This window comes from Limulus polyphemus, unplaced genomic scaffold (genome assembly GCF_000517525.1).
Source record: "Limulus polyphemus unplaced genomic scaffold, Limulus_polyphemus-2.1.2 Scaffold1176, whole genome shotgun sequence".
In the NCBI taxonomy this organism is placed as follows: Eukaryota; Metazoa; Arthropoda; class Merostomata; order Xiphosura; family Limulidae; genus Limulus; species Limulus polyphemus.
In genome coordinates, this window is record NW_013666786.1 from 97,008 (window position 1) to 109,070 (window position 12,063).

At 30.6% G+C, this 12,063-nt stretch overlaps 1 protein-coding gene across 1 annotated transcript in view; it reads left to right on the forward strand.

The window, feature by feature from the left end:
• Positions 1-12,063, forward strand: part of LOC106462471 (protein kinase C-binding protein 1-like) — an 82,587-nt gene that overhangs the window by 41,764 nt on the left and 28,760 nt on the right. Inside the window, exons 13-15 of the mRNA XM_022389744.1 lie at positions 1,279-2,193; positions 5,122-5,192; positions 8,692-8,821. Of these exons, the coding sequence (XP_022245452.1) occupies positions 1,279-2,193; positions 5,122-5,192; positions 8,692-8,821 (1,116 nt within the window). The remainder of the gene's footprint in view (positions 1-1,278; positions 2,194-5,121; positions 5,193-8,691; positions 8,822-12,063) is intronic.

Consider the following 12,063-nt stretch of genomic DNA (forward strand, 5'->3'; position numbering starts at 1 on the left):
AGTCCCATAGAACCTGATGGTAGAGTTGATGTGACCACACTATATAAGCCTGTGTTAGTCCCATAGAACCTGATGGTAGAGTTGTGGCATACACAAGTATCCATATTACATAACAATGTGCCCCCTCTTGCAGTTGTAGTCTGACAGTAGAGTTGAGGTGAGAACAGATACTTATTAGATGTGCTCTCCTCCCACAACTGTTGTCAGTCCTGTAGAGTCTGATTGTAGAGTTGAGGTGAGCATAGATACTTATTACATGTGCTCTCCTGTTACAACTGTTGTCAGTTTTGTAGAGTCTGATGGTAGAGTTGAGATGAGCACACAAGGTATGGTCTGAACGAGTCCCAACCACACTACACATATTGGCTGTCTGACAACTAGTGTGCAAGTATTTGGATGGTCATGTTCTAATTCCACCCATCCCTGCAACACAAATTTGACTTCTATGTCTTTTCTCTTTTTCTATATGGGTCAAGAGTATACCCTGGATAAGATGAGATGTGGTCTCTCATGTATGTGTCATTGGGTATCACACCCCTTAGGCATCCTTCAGATGCTTTCTGAAGGGTGCTCATCTGGGTAAATTTTGCACTAGTCTCTTCACCAGCATGGGATTCTAGCTAATCTATGAGAAGTAGTGAGTTATCATCTTGGAAGTTAACATTTTCCTTAACTGAAAATGTATTTGTGACAGTTACTTGCCTCCTCACAGATTCTTGCCCATTTTCCCTACTTCTGGTGCACATTTTATTACTTGCCTCTTCAAAGAGTGAAGATTTGTGAGTGTAACTGCATAAGGGAAGTTAGTGCACATGGAGGTGTGTCCTTTTTCTATTGGTGGAGGAGTTTGGTTGCATGATGACATCATGCTGTGGTGCAATTCATGTAAAATCATGTGAAATATGGTGGGAGTTGCCTCAAGGCTAATGACATGCAAATTTATGTGGTAGACATGCTGAGGAAGATAGCTACTATGTGTTTGGAGGTAAGTATCTATTGGAAATATATTTTCATATAAGGAAAATGTTAACTTTTCCTTAAATACTGTAATCAATTTTATTATTATTATTTTTTACAAACATATATTCTTCAATCAGAAGCTTGCATATATATTTACTAACACTAACATAAAAAATCAGGCAGCATAGTTTGGTGATGCATTTGTTTTAACTGTTTTGATTCACTTATAACAGAAGAATATATTTTAATACTGTTTGTTGTATTCTTTGTAATAACCATTTATTTTGCTTGTTAATGTTTTTGTCTAATTTATTTTAGAGGAGAAAAGTGAAATCAAACAGGAGTATTCTCATTCAGTTAAAACCGAAGGTTCTCTGTTATCGCCTGTGGAAAGTGCTTCAGAATCTGATACAGTAAGAAAAAGGGGGCGCCCCAGGAAATACACACAACAGATAAAATCACCTTCATTGCCATCACCTTCTAACATAGCTCCAGATACAGACTCTCCAAAAAAAAGGGGACGTCCTAAGAAATGCTCACAGCAGACAAAATCATCATTAACATCAACACCTACATTGAAAACTCCAGAAGTAAATTCACCAAAAAAAAGAGGATGTCCTGGAAAATATGCCCAGGAGGTAGAAGAGCATCTAGCTTCTAAAAGGTTAAAACAAGAGTCAGAGGTGGAAAATGAAACTATTAAATCCCATGAAGGTAGAAACAAAACCAGTTTGTCTGTTCAGAATAGTCAGAAAAGCAGTGTTTCTGAAATTTCCAAATCATCATCTGTAAAAACTGGCAATAGAAAAGAGAGAGATGATTCTGATGATGAATTAGTAGGTGGTGACCTTGTCATAGATGAAGATGGTGTGAATGAATGTAGTAATGATGAGTCTGAGAAAGTGGAAGGAAAATTCTCTAGTAGGTCTTCCAAGCTTTTGGAGCACAACAAGAACAGACCAGAAAGCAACAAATTAAGAAAGATTTCAAATGATGCCAAAAATAAAGATGTTAAAATTAATGTTGTGAATAATAATACACCAATTACTGTGCAAAAGCAGAGAAGAAATGTTAGAAAAACATGTTTGAATAAGTCTAAGGTCGTAGCACAAAATAACAGAGAACCAGATGATTATGCCTATAGTAAAAAAATTCAAGGCAAAAAATCACAACAAAAACTTCCATCAAATGCCAAAGGAACCGATGATTTATCAAATGATACAAATTCGAAAGGTGAGTTGTTATGAATTTCTTTTACTTGCATTGCAAGCTTAATCAAATGTGTCTCTGCTTGTTGACTTTGAACAAAGGTTTTTAGCTCATAAAAATACTCTGAATCATAAAGTAGTTCATATGAGAAGTTTCTGATAGCATAAATAAGCTTTAGGTCAGTAAATTTTAATATGAACAAGAAAATCTCAATCCTGATTGTTTTAGCATGAGTCTCCATCTTCTTTGTGTATTTAATTACGTAAGCATTCTCATGGCTCCTTGCACATTTCGTAGCTGAATGATACATATCAGATATTTGTAAGCTTAAAGGCAGATAAGAAAATTGTTTCCACAATAGTATAAGTAAATTTGCCTTAAAATGAAAACTTTAATCCTTCACTGAATATTCAAATTCATTGGTTGATGATATTAATCTTCTACTTTTATCTACTTTTGTTTTTGTTTACATTAGAATCACATTTCTTTTCTCATGTTTGAAGGTAGTCATCAAAAACTAGAGGTTCTTTTGACTATAGAAAGTTGAATATATTATATTGAAGTATTTTGAAGCCTCATCACATGATTACAGCCTAATGTCACCATACTCAGTCATGCTCTATCTGATGACCATGCATCTTGACAATAGTCCTGCAGCATATTTCCATCCCAAAAGGCTTTGTCATAAAGCTGTTATGTCCAAAACAAATCACTCTTCACTGCATACTTTTTATAACCCTTCTAGTGTACAAAAACAACAATATTCCAATGGCTGTTTCAACAGTCTGATCCCACAGAAATCCCTAAGCACTGCATCTGGCAACTTGACCAGTATGCTCCCACACGAAATACCATGAATAGCTGTTTTATTCTTCAGCTATTTGAGGTATGTGACAGTTGAATGGATATGTTGTGGAAACAACTTGTATAAATGTGACTTGTTTTCCTTTTCTAGATGGAGATTCTTCTTGATTATGTTGTGTACTGTTGCCTGGAACACATGATTTGCTTTTGCTACTGAACTTTGTTTTCTTGGATTCTCACTTGTTAGAAGATGCCATACTTTGCTTGATTTCTTTTAGGCTGATCCTGGTGTCTCAAGTTAATCTGTATTCCTTTGTTTTTGGATGCCATTAAATACAAGGGATACCGTTATGTTGGAAGTTCTATGTCCATGATTTTAACACGTATTTATGATCTGAGTGCATGAATGTTTTATGTTAGAAGGGGCTATTACATGAGTTCTAAGTAGGTATTTTCAAGGATCTATTGCCACTTGTTTCAGAAATTCTGATCATGTACTCCCACTGTGATTGGTACTTTTAGTGCTAGAGATTGAGGTATGTTTCATTTTTTTATGTTATGCACTAGCGACTTGGTATGTTGACAATGACCTGTGTGTGTTTTTCAGTGAGTTTTATAAGTTTTTGAAATAGTTGTTTTCTGCTGAAGTTGAGTGATTCACCATTTGTTTCATGTTGAGAGGATATAAATATACCAAAATCGATAGATAGACCGAAAAGCCTAACAACAAAAGTGAATTACATCCCACCAAAAAATGGTTGTCATCCATGAAATAATGCTCTTTGTCAAACCTGCAAGTTCATAAAAACTACTGACTCGTTTTCTGACAAGCACAACGAAAGAAAGTTTAAAATATTTAAAGAAATCACTTGTGTAACACTAAACACCATTTACCTTGTATGGTGTAAAAAATGCAGTCACCAGTATGTAGGACATATACAAACAACTCTTAGTGATATTTTTAACAACCATAAGTCTTCTATTAACACCAAAAAAAGATCACCCTGTTGCTTAACACTTTAACCAACCTGGTCATTCCATTAATGATGTTACTCTGATCGGTGTTGAAACAGTATTCAAAACTAAAGCTGATAGAGAAATAAAAGGAGCTTATTAGGTCACTAATCTAAACACTGTTTGACCTTTTGGAGTTAATCTTGATCCTGGAATCAGTGATCTCCAATCATTGGTTTCATATCTGTCAGAAAAATAATTTTTATTCTTTATTTCTTTCATGTAGCATGAACCCTAACTTTCCTAAAATTTATTATTTATTTAAGGTAATTTTTCCATACCTGTTTGTATAAATTGATTAGCTTAACATCTCTTTTTTAGTCAGTTTCTATGTGTCATCTTTATTTTACTTAAACACTTAAGTATAGTTATATATATATATATATTTAACCAATTCTCAAATATCCCTAACACCTTTTTACATAATGTTCTCGTCACCGGCTACATTGAACTGGAAATGAAACACTTACAACAGTACATGGAAAAATATACTAAACATTTCCCGGAAAATTGGATGACCTTCATGACATCACTCATCTACTTTTATATATCACTGAATTGATTACATCACCATTCCCAGTTTGCCCCTGAAGAAGAAAGGTTCGCCTTTCGAAAGCGCTTGGGTCATAGTGTTTTCATCATTTTGTATCAAGACTTCTTGAATCTACATGTTTTTCTGACATCATGAAAGAGAATTTTGATCTTTTGGAATTTATTTCATATTTGGTTGTTTTTTCTATCTAAGTCCATCAAACTTGATTGTTTAATTATATAAGTATCAATTACACAGTAAAATAAATATTATACAACTTTCATGTTATTTTAATAGTTTTACTTAGAAAAATCAGGTTTAAAGCCCATTGCTAATTTTTGTGATGTTTAGAAAACGTTTTTCTTTTTTTATTTTATTATCTGTCGGAATGATTTTTACAAGAAAAGTAAAAGAAAAAGAAGTTTAAAATTTCTTTTGGATTTTTCAAGATTTTGGTTTTGGTACAATTATGTCATTTTGGTTGTTTTCAGAAATGTTTTAAGCACAGATGTGGTTGTCATGTATCTTAAGCAATCTTATTTTTTTCCTTGTCAAAATACAGAAATTTTATTTTGTTAACATTTAATTTCATGTATGTAAAGAAGCTACATCTTCAGTGGATAGAAACTCAGAGATGTTTGGAATGAAAGACTCAAATATACCACCTTCTGAGGTATGTATTGTTCAATTAAAATTAATATGTGGAGTCTTTGATTTATTTAGTTGCTCAGTTTGTATAAATTTAACTTCAGGTTATATAATCAATATTTTGAAATTTTATTTGTGAGTTATCTTTTTCCATATTACTTTTGAAATTTTGCTGTGGGCTTTAAAACAATGAAATTACAAACTCACTTAGTAATGAAGTCAACCTTATTAGTTAGATGTTATGTTCAGAACTAAATCAAGTGTTAATAAAATAATTTTATAAATAAATTGAATTATTCAGGCTGAGTTTAGCACATTAACAATTATCATTTGGTTGATGAGAAAAATGCTTATGGCTTCTAGTTTTGACAATATTTCATAGTCAATATAGCTGGAAGTTGATGAGAAAAATGCTTATAGCTTCTAGTTTTGACAATATTTCATAGTCAATATAGTTGGAAGTTGAGAAAAATGCTTATAGCTTCTAGTTTTGACAATATTTCATAGTCAATATAGCTGGAAGTTCTTTGAAATCATATAAAGTAATGAACAATCTTATTTTTTGAGTATATGTTAAAACACTTTGCGAGTTAATATTGCTGGCTTAAAACTAATTTTTGGCATTTAAGGAAGATTAGGTAATGAATGTTTTATAGATTTACAAATGTGAATCACTGCTCTTGTTTAAAAATGCATAAGGAGAACTACTAATAGCTTCATAGGAATCATAATAATGAGCTGGTTGTCGTTTGAAACTTGCCATCTGTTATTTTAGTTGTTTTATTAATGAAAAAGTATATTTTACACATTATATGTTAAGTTTACTCAAGATGTTTAGATGTACTTATATATTGTTCTGTCTTTTACTTAAAATTTCCTTCTCAAAAATGTAAGTATTTTGATCATTTAAAATAATTATATTTTTATTGGAAAATATTTAAGGAATGGTAGAACAGTATTCACTTTCCATACTAAATACCAGTCACTAAAAATGAGAATAAAGCACTTTCAAGTTTTTTATCTAGGTGAAGTAACTTTTTGACTGTACTAGAATTCTGTTTATAGCATATTATAAACTTAAAAATATTTAAAATTATAAATATGACATAAAGAATGAAATGCTTTATAACATTGAAGTAAATACTTAAGTTGGTATAGCTATGAAACTTTCTAAATTATTGGTTGGTTAAGCAGTTTCTTAAATTAAAATCAGAAATAATAAGAGTATCAAAAAATTCTGAATTCTTCAGTATGAATGATGAACATTATATTAACCCTCTCACTACAGACTTGGTCAATTCAATAGGTCCCCTGGTGGGACAGTAGTAAGTCTATGGATTTACAATGCTAAAATCAGGGGTTTGATTCCCCTCAATGGACACAGCAGATAGCTTGATGTGGCTTTGCTATAAAAAAGACATTATTTGACCAAGTTCATAACCCTAAAGTGACCATCAGAGTTTCAGTACTATAACCTTTAACATATTTTGTGTATTTTCACGAAATTTGGCAAGCTTTCAGGAAATATCACAAGTCTTTTATACACGAGAAATCATATTTTTCAATTAAGTATTTTTAATAAAAACCTGTGAATATATGGAGACTGAGTTTTGATTGCTCTGAGTGCAAAATGTTTTTCATGTTAAGATTAAAAATACTTCATCTGAAATATTTCAAATTTCATGTGTGTAATCTATAAAACCTCCTAAATAGATATCAAAGTTTTTTTTCAGTGAAATTTGATATCTTATCTGTTGTTTTCTCTACCCTAACTATACAGACTTGTTCGATTTGACATAAAAACATACAAAATAAATCCAAATTACCCCATTTTTCATTCTATAATGACTGCAAATTGTAAATGGATACTACGCTTGTTTATCCTAAATATTTAAAAGTTTGTAACAATATACATCTGTTTGTACTTAATTTTATTGTTTTATTTCCCTTTGTCCCATGTCTAACTAAGAATCTTGATACACAAGATGTAAATCACTCGGTGAATGTGTAGCTTACATTACTGTATCGAGTTACATAATAAGTTTCTAATTTTTACATTTTAGTCACTTTTATATTAATACAAGTTTGAGTTAACATTTAATTTAGAACATAGCATTATAGGCCTATTTAGTTATAGCTCATTAACTATACATCTACTAATATGTCATATATTCAACCTCACACACAAAATAAATGTATACAGAATTAGAATGTCGTGTGTAAAAAAGCAAACAGTAGGTCTAGCCTATAAAATAAAATTATGCCGTCTGCCATAAAATAGACTACGTGAAAAGAGTAAGGCTTAAATTATAATACTTATTGTGCATGTTGAAATTAAAGTCAAGTCAGTGTAAGAATTGTATTCTACTTTTTTCTTCGGATGCTTCCTTATCTGGAAGTGGATATTTTTTTATACATTATAAGGTACAATATTGCATTTGTTTATAGTATATTCCATACATCAGTGTCATAATGTGAATACAGTATCACATTCATAAAAATATATTACATTTACATTAAAGCATAATGTTACATACATATTTATGTTTGGAATTTTAATATTTGAGGAGGGATGATGGGGGGGGAATAGAGCTAGGTTTCTGTTCGCTAGAACGGGTACTCATACGTATATAAGATAACCTAAATATTCTCCATAAGGGCCAATTTATCCTTGTCAGTGAAAGAAAAACAAAAAACATCGTTCATAAGGAAGCCCTGATTTACAACAGGTTTATAGTTTGTTTTCAAAAATCAAACCTCAGATTTGTTTTTTTTTCTTCATAAATTCACAAAATATTTTGTACCTATCAAAATATGGAATGGGGAAACACAGAGAGTAGTCTTTTTTTTTTTTAAACTTGGGTAACATTACTAATTAAATACGAAAGCTTTCACTTTGAACATTTCATAAATAACATAAATATATTGACTGAAGTATGGTATGTTAAAACAACTGCAAAACAAATTGCATACAATATTTTTTCATGGTATTTATTTATCATATATTATTAATCTTTTGGATTACTGATGATAGCATTTATATGTTCTGAAACATTCGAAAATCCAGCAAGTTTCAAATTGTCACTTTTTTTTAAAGAAACATCTTGTTACCTATTTAACCTTGTTTGTATATTTCTGTGTGCAACACTACCAAATTAGATTCAACCTTAATTTTCCAAATTACTTTGTTTATATTAATTATGCATTTACTTATTGATATATTTCAGTAAGAGTACTTGTATAAGTGATAACAGAAACAATCTGTACATGATATGATCATTCTTATAGTAAATATATACTCCATTTACTTGATAAATGATCGATATGTACATTTATTAATGTTTAAGTTAGCATTTATAAATACATATTTTTCTCAGAAAATTATTTAATACTGGTTTATTAAAGTTTAAGATCTAAAGAAGAATATTTGAAGCATAATGGTTTATAATATGAGTAAAAATTTTTTATAAGTGTACTGTGTCTATTTCTTGTTATTAAATCATTTATTTTCTTTGTTATAATAGTTGAGAATGCTGGTAGAGAAAGCTGGACAAGTGGACAATCTTACCAATCGAATTAATTCTCTTGAGCGTGAAGTCCAAAGGCTGAGGAGCCTTCATGAGCAAGAAATTGCTGAAATGAAACATAATCATAGTAAGTCTATGAGGTGATCATCAGCTGGTTTAGATTAATTGTTCTCTTACAGAAATATGTCTCATATGTGCATTTTTGATGGAGCATCACAGTTGAAACATTATATGTTGTATATGTTGACCCAGATCATATTTGAAATAATAAATGGGATTTTAAGTCATGCATCGATTAGAAATACCAGATGTATCTTTTAACTCTCTCACTACAGGCTCAGCCCCAGTGATTGACCTCGTAACCATTTTGTGCTTGTTTTAGTTTTAATGCTATAACTTTTAATACAGAAAGGGTATCTTCACGAACTTTGGCAGATTATCAGTAAACATTACAAGGCCTTCGTATGCAAAATATCAGATTTTTTTTATTAAGTTTAAGATTTATTAAGCAATGTTTTTCTCATGCATTATTTCTTTTTGAATGTTGACCATCCAACTTGCAAAGTAATTTTGATTTTAAGATTAAAAATACTTTTATACATCGGAAAATTTTCAAATTTCACATGCAAAATCTTTATAACCTCTAGACAATTATCAAACGTTTTTTTTAGAAAAAAATTAATATTTTATATGTTATTTTCACTATTGTATCTCTGTATAGGTTTGGTTGATTTGACCAACCTCGTAACCACCATATAAAATTGGGAAATAGATATAAGTTATGCTTTTTTCATTCTAGAATGACTACAAATTAAAACATAAAAACATAAATGTTTAGACTAAATTGCTTAAATTTTGTAACTTTATATATCAATGTATATTTATCATTTTTATTTTATTGACTTTTCAGTTGTGTCTGACTAACATTACAGAAGTAGCAATGATGTGGTGCATGTGCACTCATGTTAACGTATCCAAGAATATAAAACTGGCCTTTACAAAATGACCTGCCTTGACTTTGTTCTAGTGGACCAATACTTTGTAAAATACAGTCACATTTCAGTTATAATACATTACATATGTATATATAACATTACTATTTCCAAATAAGTTCTTTAATTTCAGTTATTTATCTTAAACATAGAACAGTAAATAAAGAAGTATAGAAAACAATGATCTCTTCTACTTACCAACTTTATACTCATTTGCTGATTGCCGTAAATTGCTAAGCCTTATCAAACTTTGCACGTGGAGGATGTAAAACAAAAAAATTTTTTAGGTTTTATATATGCATTTTGAAATATCAAAATCTCAAATTACTATATCAATACCACAGAAGTCCACTTTAATTAATCAAGCTTAGTAACTAAGTTGTATTTGGGTTTACAAAATATTATTTTTTGAGCTCACTAATGTTTTACCTTACCACTTGGAATCTAGCATGAAAAGGAAGAGCTTCCCATGCAAATACTTTGCAGAAGCTGAGAAAACCACTAGGGGGACATTGTGAGTTTTCGATTGGTTATACACATGTCAATGGGCGAAGTAGGTGTAAGAGGTGGGTGGGGCCACCTTGGTTGATTCAATAAATTTCTTAATATTTCAGAAAATAGAAGAGATAGGAGGTTCTTATATTCTAGCTTGTCAATATCAGTAATTTAGATATAATTTTTACATTAACAATCTAGATATGACAGAAATAACAGAGCTGTACAAATAATCAATGAACATAGCTCCAAATCTTGGTTACTTGACTGATGTATCCTGAGAACTGTTTATGTTAAAATAATTACTTTTAACTGCAAAGATGTACTGAAAAACATACTTTTACCAATAAACATGCATATAAGTTTACTGCAAAATTTAAAAACTATGTATAAAAGAAACATTTCTAAACATTTATTCAACTTTAACTTTTAGATTAAGAAAGTCTGAAAACAAGAAACCAATTAGAATAACTGCCCTGTCATATTTGATATACATATTGTTTGTGACATTAAACTTGAAGAAATCAATGACCAGCTGTTTTTCAAAAATTTCAAAATAAAAATTGATACTTGAAACCATTGGTACTTGGTGAAACTCCATAATTACAGAATTGAAGAAAAACAAGACAATTGTACATTTCACATAAACAAAAACATGACTCAAGATTTATGGCACAACATTTGTGGGGTAGCAAGAAAAGGAAATGTAGCAGTTAAATACATGTAGTTGCATTTTTTTTTAAGCTAAGTAAGTTCTATAACTAACTTTTGAAATAAGAACACCATCGTCAGCTTGAACAGTGTAACGAGCTTTGTACTCGAGTTTGTTTGAAGACTGTTAGCAAATATCTCCATATAGACCTGAAACATCCTCTCCAAGTGGATAAAGTTCATCACACTATCCAAAATTAGTCTTTCCTCAGCACCAATAATCACCACTCAACACTATCTTACAATCAAAAACATCATTTATATTTGGACATCATAAACATCTAATTTGAACCAATGCTGCATTCAACATAACACATAAAATATTTAGGATTTTTTTAAATGTTTACTTTTAAATTAAGAAATTAACTAATTTATAATACTAAAATTTGAATTATAATTGACAATTTGATACCAAACTTATTGACATACATTCATAAAATAGTAGTTCAATAAAATTTTGAATGCGAGTCTATAAATGCGATGACATGGCCTTTGACCCGTGACCACAGGCATCTCAGTTGAAATACAAGATGTATCTGTTTTCCCAGCTAACTCAGTTGTTACAGTTCATTGAGAAGTTAAGGTACTGTAATTATTTGTAGATTTGTGATACATCTGTATGTTATAATGTCTCATCACCCTCTAAAGTTACTTAATGTCACAACTGTGTAATTTTTATGGTGCATTACTACTTTAGTATTGTGATGTCCAATCTTCCCTAGTTTCTTAATATTAAAACTATAGTTTCACACACACACGCATTCCTAGAGTTTTATAACATTGGTCTTCCATAATTTTCTAGTACCATAGCTTCCCTAGAATTTTATCATGAAATTACTTTTTTATAGTTAGGTGGTGTTATAGGTTTCACAGAGCTTTATGACATCACAACTGTAGAGTTTGTTACAGTTCTTGATTTTCATAGTCTTTAAAAATTTTCACGTTTAACCCTATGGACACTAGGGCATGTATTTTACATGACCTTGTAACCAACATGAAACCATTAAGGTATACATACTGCAATACTTAATGTATCATCATGAAATTTGGCAAGCTTTTAGTAAAGGTTGCAAATCTTTTGTACTCAAAAAATCAGATTTTTTAATGTATCATCATGAAATTTGGCAAGCTTTTAGTAAAGGTTGCAAATCTTTTGTACTCAAAAAATCAG